Source organism: Syngnathus acus, chromosome 8 (genome assembly GCF_901709675.1).
Source record: "Syngnathus acus chromosome 8, fSynAcu1.2, whole genome shotgun sequence".
NCBI lineage: Eukaryota > Metazoa > Chordata > Actinopteri > Syngnathiformes > Syngnathidae > Syngnathus > Syngnathus acus.
In genome coordinates, this window is record NC_051093.1 from 7538929 (window position 1) to 7557890 (window position 18962).

General features: G+C 41.0%; 3 protein-coding genes and 1 long non-coding RNA gene across 7 annotated transcripts; 2 read left to right on the forward strand and 2 right to left on the reverse strand.

Annotated features, from left to right (window-relative positions):
* Positions 1 to 3314: 3314 nt before the first annotated feature.
* LOC119125964 lies at positions 3315 to 7997 on the forward strand. Its single transcript, XM_037256927.1, has 7 exons — positions 3315 to 5709; positions 5800 to 5946; positions 6010 to 6128; positions 6205 to 6367; positions 6438 to 6556; positions 6646 to 7540; positions 7751 to 7997. The coding sequence occupies exons 1-7, from the start codon at positions 5259 to 5261 to the stop codon at positions 7888 to 7890; spliced, it is 2034 nt and encodes a 677-aa protein (XP_037112822.1). The 5' UTR covers positions 3315 to 5258; the 3' UTR covers positions 7891 to 7997.
* A 102-nt stretch (positions 7998 to 8099) lies between these two features.
* On the reverse strand, positions 8100 to 18556 carry LOC119125969 (CD81 antigen-like). Of its 3 annotated transcripts, none has more exons than XM_037256934.1 (10): positions 18469 to 18556; positions 18228 to 18316; positions 17870 to 17969; positions 17590 to 17687; positions 16323 to 16397; positions 16137 to 16238; positions 15777 to 15872; positions 15614 to 15697; positions 14639 to 14968; positions 8100 to 8453 (listed from the first exon to the last, which is right to left on the reverse strand). In XM_037256934.1, the coding sequence occupies exons 2-9, from the start codon at positions 18291 to 18293 to the stop codon at positions 14882 to 14884; spliced, it is 708 nt and encodes a 235-aa protein (XP_037112829.1). In that variant the 5' UTR covers positions 18294 to 18316; positions 18469 to 18556; the 3' UTR covers positions 8100 to 8453; positions 14639 to 14881. The 3 variants fall into 3 exon arrangements, with proteins under 3 accessions (XP_037112829.1, XP_037112828.1, XP_037112830.1); XM_037256933.1 differs by having other exon boundaries at positions 14639 to 15295; XM_037256935.1 differs by lacking the exons at positions 8100 to 8453; positions 14639 to 14968 and adding an exon at positions 15164 to 15275.
* LOC119125967 (CD81 antigen-like) lies at positions 8103 to 11808 on the reverse strand. Of its 2 annotated transcripts, none has more exons than XM_037256932.1 (9): positions 11702 to 11808; positions 11424 to 11512; positions 10977 to 11076; positions 10712 to 10809; positions 10143 to 10217; positions 9957 to 10058; positions 9597 to 9692; positions 9434 to 9517; positions 8103 to 8781 (listed from the first exon to the last, which is right to left on the reverse strand). In XM_037256932.1, the coding sequence occupies exons 2-9, from the start codon at positions 11487 to 11489 to the stop codon at positions 8692 to 8694; spliced, it is 711 nt and encodes a 236-aa protein (XP_037112827.1). In that variant the 5' UTR covers positions 11490 to 11512; positions 11702 to 11808; the 3' UTR covers positions 8103 to 8691. The 2 variants fall into 2 exon arrangements, with proteins under 2 accessions (XP_037112827.1, XP_037112826.1); XM_037256931.1 differs by having other exon boundaries at positions 8103 to 9115.
* On the forward strand, positions 12634 to 14312 carry LOC119125970. Its single transcript, XR_005098564.1, has 4 exons — positions 12634 to 12767; positions 12866 to 13745; positions 13956 to 14108; positions 14291 to 14312. It is a non-coding gene; the product is annotated as an uncharacterized LOC119125970 (long non-coding RNA).
* Positions 18557 to 18962: the final 406 nt, after the last annotated feature.

Below are 18962 nucleotides of genomic sequence, written 5' to 3' on the forward strand. Positions count from 1 at the left end.
GCTGATGGTGATTTTTGTTCTGGGAGGGCAGCAGATGACTCACTGAGGTTTGGTGGGGGAACTCCCTAACAGTGGACATTGATGAATGTACACAGGTTGCCATGGTGACAGACGAGCCAGAATCATAATCACAATACTATACGGGTAAAAGTATCAGTCATTACACAAGTTCTCTATGTTTGCATTTGAACTAGACAAAATAGTGGGGGGTGTCTCAGATTTTTTTTTTTTTTAATTTACTAAAATCTACTAGTGTTGTGGCCGGTCATTATTTATTTGTTTGTATTCATGCAGTGTGCCATTGCTGCAGCTATAAACACAAGCTCAGAGGAAAAATAAAGTTTCCAGTAGCATTTCTTCCCGATCAACACCCTTCTTTTCCTGCTTTTGTTTTAGAGGAAGGAGTTTGAGGAAGAAAGAATGTTGTTGGTTGCAATCGAGAAAGAGGTGGGGGCAAATGAGTGCATGTCACAGCTTGAAAGAGAAAGAAGGAGCGGGAAAAAAAAGCCCCGACAAGGGTGGGGAAGAGACGGACGGGTGGAGTGTCAAGCTAGAGAAGAGAAGGTAATGAGAACAGGAGGAGACGGCTTCGGACTATTAATTAATTATTATCCCCACATTGCTCGTTTATATCTTGTGGTATATGGTTTTAATGTTTCCAGTGAGTCAAAGTCATCCATCCCTCACCCACGTGTAGCAGCAACGCATTCTTTTAGTAAAAGGGAAAATATAACGTCTTGGAAATCATATCATGTTGCTGGATATATGCAGGCTCATCATTGCATGTTTTTTTTGTTTTTTTAAATTTGTCCCTGAGCTCTTTGCTTTCCAACTGTAGTCATCTTCAAGATGTAAATCATAAGTATGAACGTGGTATTTATTGTGGAATGTCAAATCCTCACAGCAGAACATACCAACCATAAATTGAGAAAGCGTGACTGCAAAGATTATCAGAGGCCGATTAGGTAAACAGTACGATAGATACGTTTAGACAAGTTGTTTTAAACACATATAAAGAGGTAAATGTTATGCAGAATATTTATTTAATAAGCTAGCAGGAGGCTAATAATAAGCCAAGTGTTGGTGTATGTAGCGAATGTTAGCATTTCGTCAAGGTTGCAAACAGTTACAAACAGTTTTTCTTATCAATTTTGTTGACTGTTAAAACGTCTTTATGACCATTTGCCTCCTTGAAGGAATCCTGATGAAAAATATCATTCAGACCTTTGGCAAACCCACGCTAACAGTCGCAACTCAGTGAGAAACGGGCTTTGTTGAACATCCAGGAAAGTGACCTTAAGAGTGACCTGAAGGCAGGTCAGATGAGTGCAACATTCATTCTAGTGAATGAGGATAGAATCCTCGTGTGACGTAGGGAGAGGCGGAATTTTTGCAAGGGCCATCAGCGGAATCAGCTGCAGGTCACGTGAGGGAGGAATTCCAGAAAATTGAGGAGCAGGGAACGGAACTAAACTGTGAGTCCTTACGGAATAAATAATAATAATAATAATAAATAAATATATATATATATATTTAAAAAAAAAAATTTTTTAATAATTAAACAAAAATTACTTAGTGGCGAGTGAACATTTGATGCCCAGGCCTTCACCGCTACCTGCAAATCAATACTGCACAAAAACAATCATCAAAAATCCTAATTGTTGCTGAGGGGCTACGATCATTTTTAGTGTTACCAAAATATAATTCCTTGCTTGATAAAAGTCTACAGCTGTACATACTGTATTGTGAAGGTGTTATCAATTACACACACACATACCTTACAATCTTGTGGTAGAATTCAAACACAAGCACTCCCCTCACCTAGAGCCGAAATGACTTCTAACGTTTATTTCTGACTTCTCAAACGGCAATGAATATTCTCTCATCGTACCCCCAGCATAGATACACTCTGTATCTTTTCATTCATCTTATCTTGAAAACATTCATCAATTCCATCTGGGCTGTGCTGACATCACAACCGTGAGACTAAATAAACGACATGGTGATAAATCTGTGATTAGAATTGCCTTGTGAGATGCAAGCGAATATTATGAGGAGTTGAGTGTTAAGAAGAGTGAGACAAGTGCGAGACACGATAGAGAGGAGAGAATGCGGTCCGACCCGATTGAGTCCTAGGTGTGTCGACCCCACCTTTAGGCGAGGTTTGCTCTGTACTATTCGTAAAGCGTGATAAAACACACCCTGAATCAAACCGGCGGATGTGCTCATTATTTTAGCCACTTGGATGATGCAAGAAGTGGTCTACTACCAATGCCTACTTGTCTAAGGCGGGGTGGGGCAGAGACTTGGTCGATAAGACGTTTTTTTGAAACAAAGCACAAGTCAACTAATCACATGCCTGTGTAGCTATTGAGTCTACCAATGGAGTAGCTTGCTCAACAAACAGCTCTTTGTCATATTGCAACGCCAATGAATACCGGAAAAACCAGACTCATAAAACAGAGTTTCAACAGTGTGATATTGTGTGTGAGTGTGCGATACCAAAACGCTGTGTGCACATGAAGAAGAAGGAAAAAAAAAAAGATGAATCCATGAAACCCTCACTCAGGCATGCTTGGATAATTTTACAAAGTAAGTTCCTGTTTGTGGGAACTTCTCAGAAGTGAATGCAGGGCACAATCTACTATTCAGCGCACAGAACTGAGCTATGCAACTCTGACATTTTTATATTTCCCCAGAATGAGTTACATGCCCTGTCACAATAAGAGTTCCAGTCGCTTGGAACAATGAAATAAGAGCCAGAATGCTTCTCTTTTAGCATGTTGTGAGATTTTCATTTCATTGCTATTCAAGGTCGGTAAGAGCGTGGCATGACAAATGTTTGTCGGATGATAATTCCTTGATGATGTTTGTGAAAGGAGGGAGCCTTTCAAAATGTCTGTGAGAAGTCAAGCAGTGTGCACATGCCAGACGAGTGAGCCCGACCACAGCCAATGAGACTGCAGCGTTACACAATAGTAAAACTCCTCGCCTGTGGTTCTTTCTTCAATCCACTCATTCCTTTGCTGTTTTGCACGTCACACCCTGCCAAAGCGCATGTGAATACTCAGTGTCTAGTGGTGGTTGAGAATATTTTAAACTTTGAGGTGGGAGGTTATGAATTAGAAGGGAGGGCGAGTTTAGGCTTACCTCAAAGGTTCAGTTTGGACCCTGGCGGCATTCGCGGCCTTGCTTCCGATGTGGGCGAGCTCGTTTTTTTGATGATCATTTGCTACTGCTCCCGAGTGACACATATGCACGATCGCAAAATCTTAAACCCACATACGGAATACACATCTGGCTCGTGACACATCAACGGAGACAAACAAAGGCAAACACTTACTCATTCACTAAGGGAGTGACGCAAAAATCTTTTTTTCTTTTTACTAAAGTATGTTTTCGAGGACTGGTCATTGCTTTAATTTCTCTGTGTCCACGCCTTGGTTATTTATGTTGGCGTTCGGGGCTTTGTGAAAATTTACTATTGTAGGAAAACTTGAGATCACACTAGTCAAATTAGCAGCGCTACATTTGGTTAGCACGTGTGCCATGCAGTCAAAGGTTCAGCGTTCAAAATTCACTCAGTGCTTTATATGCAACTAATTTGAACTAAAATCTGAGGAAAACCACAATAGGCACCAAGTACAAGTAATAAACCCCCTAGATTTTCTCGCAGCCACAAAACCTTTAATCACTCTTCAGCAAAATAACAAAACGTTTTCAAAACACTCCAGGCGGCATGGATGTTTGTATGAATGGCAAACAAAGATTTCCCAGTGCAAAGCTAAAATAAATTAATCATTGAAAGATAGAAGCTATACAAAGTGATGGAAAGCTTCAATGGTAAAGCAATGAAAATCAAATTAAAACATGAAGCAAAGCAAATTAAGCCTTGCTCTAATTGTTTGCATCTCTCCTGTTGGCTGCTTGACTTTGAACTAAATCAAATAAAAAAATTGGGGAAACTATTAAAAACAACAGACTAATTGTAGAGCTGACATGAGGCCCTTGTGTTTTTCTACATCACGGCCTTCGCTAGGGCAAATGTGAGGCGTCCAAGCCACTGTTTACACTCGGTTCTTAAAAAAAAAATACACATTTGCCCAGGCTGACCCGTTTCCATGGTTACCGGCCAGTGGTTTTTCATCCAAGCTTCACGATACCTCACCCCCACTGCTGTGTTTTTTCTGTGTCGGCATAACATTCAACTCCAGTTTCTCCTCACGTGATTTGAGTCCTTTTTGGGAACATTTCTGCTCCGCCTGTTTCCGGCTGAGAGCCACCCCTGTGTTTAGGCTGTGCCCACAAAGTCTCTCTCTCTCTCTCTTGCTCTCTCTGTTTTTCTTGCTCTCTCGCACCCCCTTCAATGAAATGCAGACATGCACACTGTATTCTCACTTCAGTTCAAATGAAAACAACTCCAAGCCGTAGCTAGGCAACTCTAAAATGTGAGTCATCCAACTGCCGCACCCATAGTCGACTGATCAACCCCCCCCCTTCCTGCAACAAACACACACACACACAACACACACAACCTTCAGATCTCGTTTAAGTCAAAAAGTACGGTTGTAACTTGTCGCTGTCACTCCCAACAAACTGTCATAATAACACACTGGAGCCATCTTGATTTCATAATGACAACTGCATGATGGGTTGTGTTCAATTGTCAGATAGTGGAAAATAGTGATCTTATCAAGTTCAACTCAGTACACTTATAATTTCCACCTCATGGTCAATGGGATTTGAATCCCTGGTGTGTCATAGCAACTACATTCTCAACAACACTGCTAAATGGATATATAGAATGCAGCAGGGCGTCCTCTAGTGGACAGAAGGGAGCTTTACCTCATACAAAATGTGCCCTGCTCAGGGATTACACAAAGTTTGTTTACTAGGAGCAACTGGGAATTTAAGGGGCGCAAATTGAAAATTCGACTAGCAGAGTAGATTTTTATTTCTGTCATTTTCAGTATGTTACTGATGAGTTGACTGAAATGTGGAGCAGAAATCTGTCACCAAAAGAAAATTCAACAATAGAAGTTTAAAATAAAAATCTGCAAATTTTCTTGACACACAGGTGCAAGTAGATGAAAATATTATAAAATTTAGGAGTAAAATGACTTTTTTTGAGAGGATGGATGGTCAATTAAGGGCCAATTAGCAAACAGGTGTGCCGGCAAAGAAATCATAAAAGCCGCTCCCTCAAGTCACATGATCCTCAGTGTTTTGCCACACAGACCAAAAAACTAAACCTGGCAATGCATTTGAAACCCAAACTATATTCTCGCATCGCTGCCCTCTTTATTTCCTCCATCTTAACATTAGCTCTCCCCCATGCATTTTGCAAACCTACCTCTTATTACTCTCACCCCAATTTAAATCTGACACCTCCAACCGACGAGGATAACAGCGTGACGACAAAAAGCCTAAAAAATAATTTCAGTCAAGACGCTCGGCGACATTTACCTTCGGGAAGGCAAGTCGAATTCTCTACAACATCTACACCAGTAGGCGACCACGATAAAAAAAATGGCCCAACAAGGAGTCAAAGTTCTTCTGAAACGGGAAGGGAGGAGATTGGTGTTCCTGACGACTGCAGCTCGGGTCAAATCCAGCACGTGGTCTATGGGAAGTTCTTCATCCCCGGTCAACTTAAAGCAAACATTCCTCGACATCATGTGGACCGTCAGTCTCATTCAGATGTTACAGGTATGAAATAGTTTTTTAAAAAAAAAAAAAATCCGGCTAACAAGCGCTTGACTCACAGCGTGATATTTTTTACATTTACTATGTGACAAGGAAAGAGTAAAGTGAAGATGCCAGGTCAGCGGCTAAGTGGCTCCGAGGAGATCTGGCGGAAGCTTCAGCCTGAGGTGGATTGTGGAGACGGCGCCATGACTTTAACTGTCAGGAGGAGACGAGCGTTACATCTCCTGCTTGACCGAGGTGCGCCCACTGTATACTCAAACTTGTATATTCTGTTGATTTTAATTTTTTTTTTTTTATCAGAGAATGAATCATCTCTTCGCCTCTCCCATCTGCCACCTCAATGTGGCTACTCTGTGGAGACCACGTGGACAGAGCTCAGCTTGATAGTGCAATACAATGCCTGTCATGTCACACAGCAGGTGATAGATTTTTCTACATCTATTTTTTTTTTATCCATCTTCAATGCCCTGACAAAAATAATATGCATTTGACTAGGGGGGCAGTTATGTGTTGCCTCTGCAATGGAGGGGGACTCCGGTCAAGATGTCATGTCCTCTCTCTGCCGTCAAGCCTCCCAACATGAGCCCTTCATCGGTCTGTTGTTCCCCTCGTGGGATGAATGTCAATCTTCCCGCCGCACAAGATGTAAAGGTCAACGGTAAGTCAGTAAGCAACGTAAATGTAATATTTGACTTGTCTATATATTTCTCGGTTTAATCGTTCTGCAGTTCGTGGAGAATGGACCCCGGTGTTATTGCTGGCTCAGCAGTGTGGTTACACTTTGGACAGACGAGATACAGAAATATTAATAGCTGCTCCGTTCATAACATGCGGTATCACGGTAGAGGTGATCCTTTGTTTTTCTGTTTTGATAATTCTACAATGATAAAAAATGAAAGTCTGATAGTCTAAATTCTTTTTTTTTTTTATCCTCAGGATGGAAAACACACACTTCATCTTCAGATTGACGAGGGTACATTTATTTTGACCTGCCCTATCTTTCCTGAAGAGACTGGGAAGTCTCTCGGATGGGCTCCACCTTTTTACCTGGCACCTCCTTACTACCCTCACCCAATTTATGGGCACAGGATTCCCGGCGCTACCCCCCCAGCGACATCTCCTGCTGTCAAATCGTCACCTCCTGAACCCATCACGACTCCAACCTCATCTGGATCAACAGATGCTGAAATTTTGCATTTGCAAGGAGTGTCCGAACAGCCCGTTACTGCTGGCTCCCCGGTTCAAGATGCCACTTCCCAACCTCCAAGCAACCATCACCCCAAAATCCCTCAATCTAACCCCACTGAAGATTCTGATCCGGGCCTTCTGGCTCCGATGGACCTGTCGCTCAAATACTCCAACATATTTGCAGAGTTTTTCCGCCAAAATCAACAATCTGAAGCTGAGGCGGCATCATCTCAATATAATCCATATTACTATTATTCCCCTTTTCCATATATTCCAGCCCAGGACTCTGATCCCTCTTTTGGGGAGCCAGATAAAAATGGGAAATTTGATGACCTTCTAGAATCAGACAATCCTCCCATGGCTTCTTATTTTGAGGAATCTTCCTTTCCTGCCCCTCATGTATTCCCCTCCTACCCTTATGACTACTATCAAACGTATCCTGTGGCTCCGCCCCCTAACAAACCTGTTGACCCACTTTCTCAGCACCCACCTAAACGTTCTGAATTCCAACAAACAAAGATGGATGATGTTCAAGAGGTCAATGCTTATCCTAACCATCTCAGTTTTTTGGGTCAGCTGGTACATCCATATGAAGTTTTGGAGCGTGGTGACTATGAAGAGGACAAGCTTGATGAACTAATCGGTAAGACAGTATTTCCTGTGGCTGTGTCTTGTCGAGAGAGAAATGAACCAGTGTCCAGCATATTTTGGTAAACTGTAGAAGTTTCGCCAGATCTCCACTAGATGGCGGAATACTCTTGACTCTTCAAGTGCCTTAAATGTGAATTTGTACTAGCTGTTTCCTCTGATATTTTTATTTATTGTCTGACTTTAATTAAATGTGTCTTTATAGACTCTGGATTAGGACCTCAATTTTTCCTTTTGAAACCTAACTCTTTGGAGCTCCCAACCTCAGAGGTCAATGTGTCCTGCTCACTGCAGATGATGATGACTTCTGACCCAGACATTTACATGGTGGTCCCGGACGACTGATGCAAGAAACCACGTAAGGCCGACATTAAGACATTTTAACGTTTCATAGTACACTCAAATATAAACTTCTGTCATATGGAGTAGTTCTTGTTACGCACTTTTCATTAATGTCGATTTATCTTTTCGTTGTATACGACGTTGCTCTGCCAGCGAAAGTTCACAGCTGCTTCTTTCTTCTTACAGCAATAAAGATGCAAAAGGTATTCCCATGGTATTACAAACTGTTTATTTTTTTTAAGATAAACATGGTCTCTACAATATAGTGCAAAACAAAGTTTCTAAAACAAAAGCACTCATCTAAGGCATTGAACAGCAGCGAGTCTTTTGGGTCCCCAAAAGAAGAAAATGTAACTGAAATGTCGCTAGCAAGGTCTGTAAAATTTGACCTTCAACAAAATCCAACCATTTTAGTTTGTACCTAAAAATTGCAGGTTACACAAATAAAATAACTTTACTAACTACTATAAAAGACTTAGCAAATTTGACAGAAAAATGTTCAGTGTGACACAATTATTAAAGTTACATACTTGTATATAAACTAAAATTTCAACAAAGGAATGGCTCTTATTACAGTAAGTTTCTTTTCAAATTAAATTTGACATTTTCCATCGTGTTTAAATGGTTAAACATCGTTTCAACTGTTAGCTTCCCTGTGTTACCCGAAATGTAAATCCCATATTAACGCGACAAATGATTATTCAAGGCGAACGCTTGCATATAATAATATTGAAACACGTATAAGAGCACACGTGGCGTTGACATTTTGAAATTAGCTTAGAAATGAAAGAGGAATCCCACCACCTAATAAACAGCAGAGTAGTGGGCAGCGTGGGCCATCAGGTTTCTCTTGATCTGTTTCAAGAGGATAATGGTGCACACCAGGGCAGTGATCTATAATATAGACACAGAAAGTAGAGTGGAAATTAAAGCCAAAGGGAAAGAAGCAGTCATGGTGAGAGCCAAAAAGTGTGTGATGAAGTTTTGAATTATGGAATTAGGTTTAAAAAAAAAAAAAAAGAATGGGAGTAGACTAAGTCTGGACCACAGTAGTGTTGGCCAATGTGAGAGGAGGGAAAACGATTGGGTCTTGGTCAGAGTCAAGTTGATACTGGGACAAGTTAGGCAGGGATGGAGACGCGTTGGTCAAGATGATGTACTGAGGAGATGGAGAGCTCGACTCATTCAGCTTGGCTTTGAGGATGATGCTGCATATTAGAGCAATGAACTTTGGAAGGGGCGTGAAATTGTGATTGAAAGAAAAGAAGGGGGGGACAGAATTAGAACTTTCAACGTGACTGAGCTCCATCATGAACTCTCTTCTAGGTTTGTCACAGTTTTCAAAAGGGGATTTGTTTTCATAACATTAACCTACATGATCTATTGAAATCGTAACATTCATTGAGTATCTTATTTATTTCATCAAGGTTTTATTGAATAAAATCTAATTTGGCATTAAGGGGTCGGGATCAACTTTTCCTACTCTCGATCCTGTGTTAATTTATAAAACCCACGCTTTAATTTGATTTATTATTTTTTTGCTTACCAAAAGAGCTCCTGTTCCAAAGAAGATGGCCATCACCCTTGGTGCACTACTGGTGAAGAAATCAGTGATAGCCCCAGGACATGTCTGGAAAGCAAACAGCAGAAACTAAAGATCTAGACAAAAAGAATTTGGCCTAACATGATCTCTGAAGTGGGCAACTTACAGACATGGCGATGTTCTCGAAGAAGCCTTGAGGCTGAGGGCAAGTCTCTTTTACAACCTCCAACAAGGTGATGCCTGTCACACCGCAGCAATGAAGCTACACGATGGCGGAGGAAGAAGTTAAAGCTGATTATCATCACTGACAGGTAAAAAAAAAAAAAAAATTAATCAACTTATTTCAGATATTTTCTCGGATCTTTGACGTGTATAGTCGTCACTGGCAGTGAATGAGTTCTTTGTGACACCTGTACTTTTAAATTCAAATTGGGGAACTTGTGAAGTCAAGGTACCAAAGTAAGTGTGTTACGAGTAATTCTGAATTACAAACCGTACAGAAAATAAGCGGAGAATTTGTTCTCACCATCTCATGAACGAAGAGTAATGTGACACCGAGGCCGGCGTCTCCAGTGGCTGCAAACAGAGTGTAGATGCTAGTGTAGAATTCCGCAACCCTCATCCCAACCTTCAAATCACAAGGGAAATGTTTGCTTTTTCAAAGTTTGACCGTAATACCCAATTTCTATTGACGTCTTAGTTTGCTGGTTACCTCTTGCCTCTGGGTGTAAGCAACCACTCCGACACCAACCAATGCAATCGCCAGGATGGACAAGAGAACAGAGGACTGAAAGAGAAAGTGGAGATTTAATAGTGATTGTCTGTTGAGGATGGCTTACACATGTTATTTTAACCATTTTATTTTTGTGGTTGGAGTTCAGTGGCATAGAATAGCATCGCGTGATACGAGGGCAGGAACCATCAAACAATCTGAGTGCCGGACGGAGGACGTTCACCCTGAGTTGCTCAGATTACAGTTTTGTTCTTTGCAGATAAAACTTGTTCTAACATGTGGTGCTGGGGCTTTTCTTCCACATCCTCTCGAGATGTCACTTGAGTGAGTTTTGTCATACGCATAGGAAAATCATTTTCAGAAAATCATTTTCAGAAGGTTAAAGCCCCTCAAAAATGTTTGTTATAATTGGCGTTTTGTACGATGTTAGCAACCAACATGACTGTTTTAAGGCACACAAATGAATTTGTGGGCCGAGAGGATCTGGTTTCCAAAACAAGGCGGTGTTTCCGACTTTACCATATTAGGTTTCTTTTTAAGAATCTCACCAATTGGAGAGCACATTTCTTCTCACTGCAGGCCCCGTAGTCTCCAATCGTAACCAAGATCAGCATGACTGTGCCAAGCAGGATCAGTATTATCACACCTTTAAAAAAATAAAAAAATAAAAATGTTTATAAAATGAATTCCATTTAATCGAATCAAAACAAGTCGTTTCATTTTAAAATGTCCTTGAGTCGGGACAGGTCTCTAAATATTCTATCGGAGAGCCTCGCACCCCTAAAAAGGAGACAGGACAAAAACCAAACTCACCATAAACAAATGTGCTGGAGCCATCTATATCAAATATTGGGCTGGTGTTGCTACTGAACCTCAGCCACAGGCCCAGGCCCAACAAGACAAAGCCCAAGATCTGCAAAGCAAAAGCAGCATGCTTTTGAATTAGTGCTGTCATCCATTCTCTTTGATACATATATCTGCATTTACTTTTACTAAATTTGTGCGAGTACCTTCGTTTCCTGTTTAACACTGTTCAAATTGAGGAACATGCACTTGTTAACTTTCTTGCGTGCTATTATGTCTCTTAGTGTGGGGGGGGGGGCTTGATAACTGCATGAGTTGCTTTTTTAGAGAAACGAAACTAAGCAGTGGCGCCGACTCAGTTGATCAGCCTTTGGAAACTTTCTTTTACACTCCCATTTTTCCCAGGCCAGATTACTTATCCAGCGATGAATCATCATGTTCATAGTCCAAACTTACCGCAAAAATAACGTTGAAGAGGATGAGGATATATTTGCAAACAAGGCCACATCCGTCCAAAGCCATGCTTAATTCACAATGTGGAAAGTCTGTAGAGTAAGCCACAGTTATTGGCAGTTTTTAAAACATGTACGCATGCTTACAACGCGTGGGAAAAAAACACATGGCATACGCAAACGCAATGTTAAAAACACGTATACGCACCAAATAGGTAAACTTTCAATATTTATCGCACATCATCTGATAATTATAGTATCAATCGTGCGTCTTTCACGTACCTGTGTAAGTAGGATGGCGTACAACTGCAACGCTCGTCTCGGAATTAAAATTGGACTGACGAACGATGAAAAAGAATTCCACCTTTAAGAATGTGATCAATGATGTGATTGGCTGAGCGACTGTGACTGACACACAGCATAACCAATAGATTGAGCGGTGGATGTGCAAGGGGAGGGGTCACCGGCAGAAACGAAAGTGATGTTCGATTTCAATTTGGAAAAAAGATGTTGGAACTGCTGCCAATTTTATTTTTATTTTTTTTACAGAATGTACGCAGTTTTCTGGAACGACTTTCAGGACTGGTTGTCACCCAGAATGGTTAATTCAGTTCCTTTTAATAAGGAAGATAGTGTCTTTGGATTCATCTAAAAACTGTACTGTATGTGAACTGCTGTTAAAACAAACCAAAAAAATATTGTTAATAAATACTTCATCCAGAGCTCCAAATGGAGAAAAACAAACCCTCTTTCTCTCACCCATATTAAATTTCTGCCTTAAAAATGTCTACATTTCATTTCACTTCGCCTCTCCCATCTGCCACCTCAATGTGGCTACTCTGTGGAGACCACGTGGACAGAGCTCAGCTTGATAGTGCAATACAATGCCTGTCATGTCACACAGCAGGTGATAGATTTTTTTACATCTGTATTATTATTTTTTTTATCCATCTTCAATGCCCTGACAAAAATAATAAATGATATGCATTTGACTAGGGGGGCAGTTATGTGTTGCCTCTGCAATGGAGGGGGACTCCGGTCAAGATGTCATGTCCTCTCTCTGCCGTCAAGCCTCCCAACATGAGCCCTTCATCGGTCTGTTGTTCCCCTCGTGGGATGAATGTCAATCTTCCCGCCGCACAAGATGTAATGGTCAACGGTAAGTCAGTAAGCAACGTAAATGTAATATTTGACTTGTCTATATATTTCTCGGTTTAATCGTTCTGCAGTTCGTGGAGAATGGACCCCGGTGTTATTGCTGGCTCAGCAGTGTGGTTACACTTTGGACAGACGAGATACAGAAATATTAATAGCTGCTCCGTTCATAACATGCGGTATCACGGTAGAGGTGATCCTATATTTTTCTGTTTTGATAATTCTACAATGATAAAAAATGAATGTCTGATATTTGATAGTCATCTAAATTCTTTTTTTTTTTATCCTCAGGATGGAAAACACACACTTCATCTTCAGATTGACGAGGGTACATTTATCTTGACCTGCCCTATCTTTCCTGAAGAGACTGGAAAGTCTCTCGGATGGGCTCCACCTTTTTACCTGGCACCTCCTTACTACCCTCACCCAACTTATCGGCACAGGATTCCCGGCCCTACCCCTCCAGCGACATCTCCTGCTGTCAAATCGTCACCTCCTGAACCCATCACTACTCCAACCTCATCTGGATCAACAGATGCCGAAATTTCACATTTGCAAGGAGTGTCCAAACAGCCTGTTACTGCTGGCTCACCGGTTCAAGATGCCACTTCCCAACCTCCAAGCAACCATCACCCCAAAATCCCTCAATCTAACCCCACTGAAGATTCTGATCCGAGCCTGTCGCTCAAATACTCCAACATATTTGCAGAGTTTTTCCGCCAAAATCAACAATCTGAAGCGGCATCATCTCAATCCCTACAATATAATCCATATTACTATTATTCCCCTTTTCCATATATTCCAGCCCTGGACTCGGATCCCTCTTTTGGGGAGCCAGATAAAAATGGGAAATTTGATGACCTTCTAGAATCAGACAGTCCTCCCATGGCATCTTATTTTGTGGAATCTTCCTTTCCTGCCCCTCATGTATTCCCCTCCTACCCTTATGACTACTATCAAACGTATCCTGTGGCTCCGCCCCCTAACAAACCTGTTGACCCACTTTCTCAGCACCCACCTAAACGTTCTGAATTCCAACAAACAAAGATGGATGATGTTCAAGAGGTCAATGCTCATCCTAACCATCTCGGTTTTTTGGGTCAGCTAGTACATCCATATGACGTTTTGGAGCGTGGTGACTATGAAGAGGACAAGCTTGATGAAATAATCGGTAAGACAGTATTTCCTGTGGCTGTGTCTTGTCGAGAGAGAAATGAACCAGTGTCCAGCATATTTTGGTAAACTATAGAAGTTTCACCAGATCTCCACTAGATGGCGGAATACTCTTGTCTCTTCAAGTGCCTTAAATGTGAATTTGTACTAGCGGTTTCCTCTGATATTTTTATTTATTGTCTGACTTTAATTAAATGTGTCTTTATAGACTCTGGATTAGGACCTCAATTTTTCCTTTTGAAACCTAACTCTTTGGAGCTCCCAACCTCAGAGGTCAATGTGTCCTGCTCACTGCAGATGATGATGACCTCTGACCCTGACATTTACATGGTGGTCCCGGACGACTGATGCAAGAAACCACGTAAGGCCGACATAAGACATTTTAACGTTTCATAGTACACTCAAATATAAACTTCTGTCATATGGAGTAGTTCTTGTGACGTACTTTTCATTAATGTCGATTTAACGGAAACATTCATCTTTTCTTTGTATACGACGTTGCTCTGCCAGCGAAAGTTCACAGCTGCTTCTTTCTTCTTACAGCAATAAAGATGCAAAAGGTATTCCCATTGTATTACAAACTGTTTATTTTTTTTAAGATAAACATGGTCTCTACAATATAGTGCACAAAAGCGCTCATCTAAGGCACTGAACAGCAGCGAGTCTTTTGGGTCCCCAAAAGAAGAAAATGTAACCGAAATGTCGCTAGCAAGGTCTGTAAAATTTGACCTTCAACAAAATCCAACAATTTTAGTTTGTACCTAAAAAGGTACACAAATAACATAACTTTACTAACTACTATAAAAGACTTAGCAAATTTGACAGAAAAATATTCAGTGTGACACAATTATTAAAGTTACATACTTGTATATAAACTAAAATTTCAACAACATTCAATTACAGTAAGTTTCTTTTCAAATTAAATTTGACATTTTCCATAGTGTTTAAATGGTTAAACATAGTTTCAACTGTTAGCTTCCCCGTGTTACCCGAAATGTAAATCCCATATTAACGCGACAAATGATTATTCAAAGCGAACGCTTGCATATAATAATATTGAATCCCATATAAGAGCACACGTGGCGTTGACATTTTGAAATTAGCTTAGAAATGAAAGAGGAATCCCACCACCTACTAAACAGCACAGTAGTGGGCAGCGTAGGCCATCAGGTTTCTCTTGCTCCGTTTCAAGCGGATAATGGTGCACACCAGGGCAGTGATCTATCATAGACACAGAAAGTAGAGGGGAAATTAAAGCCAAAGGGAAAGAAGCAGTCATGGTGAGAGCCAAAAAGTGTGTGATGAAGTTTTGAATTATGGAATTAGGTTTAAAAAAATAAAAAATAAAATGGGAGTAGACTAAGTCTGGACCACAGTAGCGTTGGCCAATGTGAGAGGAGGGAAAACGATTGGGTCTTGGTCAGAGTCAAGTTGGGACAAGTTAGGCAGGGATGGAGACGCGTTGGTCAAGATGATGTACTGAGGAGATGGAGAGCTCGACTCATTCAGCTTGGCTTTGAGGATGATGCTGCATATTAGCGCAATGAACTTTGGAAGGGGCGTGAAATTGTGATTGAAAGAAAAGAAGGGGGGACAGAATTAGAACTTTCAACGTGACTGAGCTCCATCATGAATTCTCTTCTAGGTTTGTCACAGTTTTCAAAAGGGGATTTGTTTTCATAACATTAACCTACATGATTTATTGAAATCGTAACATTCATTGAGTATCTTATTTATTTCATCAAGGTTTTATTGAATAAAATCTAATTTGGCATTAAGGGGTCGGGGATCAACTTTTCCTACTCTCGATCCTGTGTTAATTTATAAAACCCACGCTTTAATTTGATTTATTATTTTTTTGCTTACCAAAAGAGCTCCTGTTCCAAAGAAGATGGCCATCACCCTTGGTGCACTACTGGTGAAGAAATCAGTGATAGCCCCAGGACATGTCTGGAAAGCAAACAGCAGAAACTAAAGATCTAGACAAAAAGAATTTGGCCTAACATGATCTCTGAAGTGGGCAACTTACAGACATGGCGATGTTCTCGAAGAAGCCTCGAGGCCGAGGGCAAGTCTCTTTTACAAGCTCCAACAAGGTGATGCCTGTCACACCGCAGCAATGAAGCTACACGATGGCGGAGGAAGAAGTTAAAGCTGATTATCATCATTGACAGGTAAAAAAAACAAAAAAATTAATCAACTTATTTCAGATATTTTCTCGGATCTTTGACGTGTATAGTCGTCACTGGCAGTGAATGAGTTCTTTGTGACACCTGTACTTATAAATTCAAATTGGGGAACTTGTGAAGTCAAGGTACCAAAGTAAGTGTGTTACGAATAATTCAGAATTACAAACCGTACAGAAAATAAGCGGAGAATTCGTTCTCACCATCTCATGAACGAAGAGTAATGTGACACCGAGGCCGGCGTCTCCAGTGGCTGCGAACAGAGTGTAGATGATAATGTAGAACCCCGCAACCCACATCCCAACCTTCAAATCACAAGGGAAATGTTTGCTTTTTCAAAGTTTGACCGTAATACCCAATTTCTATTGACGTCTTAGTTTGCTGGTTACCTTTTGCCTCTGGGCGTAAGCAACCACTCCGACACCAACCAATGCAATCGCCAGGATGGACAAGAGAACAGAGGACTGAAAGAGAAAGTGGAGATTTCAAAGTCAAAGTCTGCTTTATTGTCAATCTCTTCACATGCCAAGACATACAAAGAAACCGAAATTTCGTTTCCTCTATCCCACGGTGACGAGACATAGTACACGATAGACATACAAGTAAACGACATAAAATAAAAACAAGAAGGCACAAACAATAAATAATAAGAGTGATTGAATAAATAATAAATAAACAAATAACACAATAAATAAGAGCAAAACGGAGCAAGTGTGCATACAGCAGACAGTAAGCATAGCGCAAAAGTACAGGACGCTACGCAGAAAGGGGGAGAGAGTTCAGGATCCTAACAGCCTGGAGTATGAAGCTGTTGGTGAGTCTGGTGGTGCGGGAGCGCAGGCTCCTGTACCTCTTCCCAGAGGGCAGAAGATCGAACAAAGAGTGAGCGGGGTGACTCACATCACTCACAATCGTGGTCGCCTTGCGGGTGAGATGGGAGGTGTAAATGTCCTTCAAGGAGGGGAGTGAAGCACCAATAATCTTACCAGCCGTGTTCACTATGCGCTGCAGGGCCTTCATGTTGTAGTCAGTGCAGCTACCACCCCAAACAGCAATACAGCTGGAGAGGACGCTCTCAATGGTGCCACGGTAAAACGTAGTCATGACGGCCGGAGGAGCGCTCGCTCGCCTGAGTTTCCGCAGGAAGTACAGGCGGCGCTGGGCCTTCTTCGCCAATTTAATAGTGATTGTCTGTTGAGGATGGCTTACACATTATTTGAACCATTTCATTTTTGTAGTTGGAGTTCAGTGGCATAGAATAGCATCGCGTGATACGAGGGCAGGAACCATCAAACAATCTGAGTGCCAGACGGAGGACGTTCACCCTGAGTTGCTCAGATTACAGTTTTGTTCTTTGCAGATAAAAGACAAACAGGGATCAAGGTAACTTGTTCTAACATGTGGTGCTGGGGCTTTTCTTCCACATCCTCTCGAGATGTCACTTGAGTGAGTTTTGTCATACGCATAGGAAAATCATTTTCAGAAGGTTAAAGCCCCTCAAAAATGTTTGTTATAATTGGCGTTTTGTACGATGTTAGCAACCAACATGACTGTTTTAAGGCACACAAATGAATTTGTGGGCCGAGAGGATCTGGTTTCCAAAACAAGGCGGTGTTTCCGACTTTACCATATTAGGTTTCTTTTTAAGAATCTCACCAATTGGAGAGCACATTTCTTCCCACTGCAGGGCCCGTAGTCTCCAATCGTCACCAAGAGCAGCATGACTGTGCCAAGCAGGATCAGTATTATCACAGCTTTAAAAAAAAAAAAAAAAAAAAAAAATGTTTATGAAATGAATTCCATTTAATCGAATCAAAACAAGTCGTTTCATTTTAAAATGTCCTTGAGTCGGGACAGGTCTATTATATAATTATATAATATTTTATCGGAGAGCCTCGCACCCCTAAAAAGGAGACAGGACAAAAACCAAACTCACCATAAACAAATGTGCTGGAGCCATCTATATAAAATATTGGTCTGGTGATGTTACTGAACCTCAGCCACAGGCCCAGGCCCAACAAGACAAAGCCCAAGATCTGCAAAGCAAAAGCAGCATGCTTTTGAATGAGTGCTTTCATCCATTGTCTTTGATACATATATCTGCATTTACTTTGACTAAATTTGTGCGAGTACCTTCGTCTCCTGTTTAACACTGTTCAAATTGAGGAACATGCACTTGTTAACTTTCTTCCGTGCAATTATGTCTCTTAGTGGGATGGGATTTCTTGTACACCCATTTTTCCCAGGCCAGATTACTTATCCAGCGATGAATCATGTTCATAGTCCAAACTTACCGCAAAAATAACGTTGAAGAGGATGAGGATATATTTGCAAACAAAGCCACATCCGTCCAAAGCCATGCTTAATTCACAATGTGGAAAGTCTGTAGAGTAAGCCACAGTTATTGGCATTTTTTAAAATATGTACTGCATGCTTACAACACAAAAACAAGTATACGCACCAAATAGGCAAACTTTCAATATTTATCGCGCATCATCTGATAATTATAATATCATTCGTGCGTCTTTCATGTACCTGTGTAAGTAGGATGGCGTACAACTGCAACGCTCGTCTCGGAATTAAAATTCGACTGACAAACGATGAAAAAAAATTCCACCTTTAATTAAGAATGTGATCAATGATGTGATTGGCTGAGCGACTGTGACTGACACACAGCATAACCAATAGATTGAGCGGTGGATGTGTAAGGGGAGGAGCCAACGGCAGAAACGCACTTGGAACTGCTGCCTATTTTATTTTATTTTTCACAAAATGTACGCAGTTTTCTGGAACGACTTTCAGGACTGGTTGTTACCCAGAATGGTTAATTCTGTTCCTTTTAATAAGGAAGATAGTGTCTTTGGATTCAGTGAAAAACTGTACTGTATGTGAACTGACGTTAAAACAAACCAAACAAATATTGTTAATAAATACTTCATCCACAGCTCCAAATGGAGAAAAACAAACCCTCTTTCTCTCACCCATATTAAATTTCTGCCTTAAAAATGTCTACATTTCATTTCCGCATC

Coding starts and splice junctions, on each gene's coding strand:
- LOC119125969 (XM_037256933.1), bottom strand. CDS start 18,293: ATGGCTTTGGACGGATGTGGCTTTGTTTGCAAATATATCCTCATCCTC. Junction 16,239..16,322: donor CTTACGCCCAGAGGCAAAAG/GTAACCAGCAAA, acceptor TGTGATTTGAAG/GTTGGGATGTGGGTTGCGGG. Junction 15,698..15,776: donor TCGAGAACATCGCCATGTCT/GTAAGTTGCCCA, acceptor TTTGCTTTCCAG/ACATGTCCTGGGGCTATCAC.
- LOC119125967 (XM_037256931.1), bottom strand. CDS start 11,489: ATGGCTTTGGACGGATGTGGCCTTGTTTGCAAATATATCCTCATCCTC. Junction 10,059..10,142: donor CTTACACCCAGAGGCAAGAG/GTAACCAGCAAA, acceptor TGTGATTTGAAG/GTTGGGATGAGGGTTGCGGA. Junction 9,693..9,956: donor TACTCTTCGTTCATGAGATG/GTGAGAACAAAT, acceptor GCCATCGTGTAG/CTTCATTGCTGCGGTGTGAC.
- LOC119125964 (XM_037256927.1), top strand. CDS start 5,259: ATGCATTTGAAACCCAAACTATATTCTCGCATCGCTGCCCTCTTTATT. Junction 5,710..5,799: donor GTCTCATTCAGATGTTACAG/GTATGAAATAGT, acceptor CTATGTGACAAG/GAAAGAGTAAAGTGAAGATG. Junction 5,947..6,009: donor ACATCTCCTGCTTGACCGAG/GTGCGCCCACTG, acceptor TTTTTTTATCAG/AGAATGAATCATCTCTTCGC.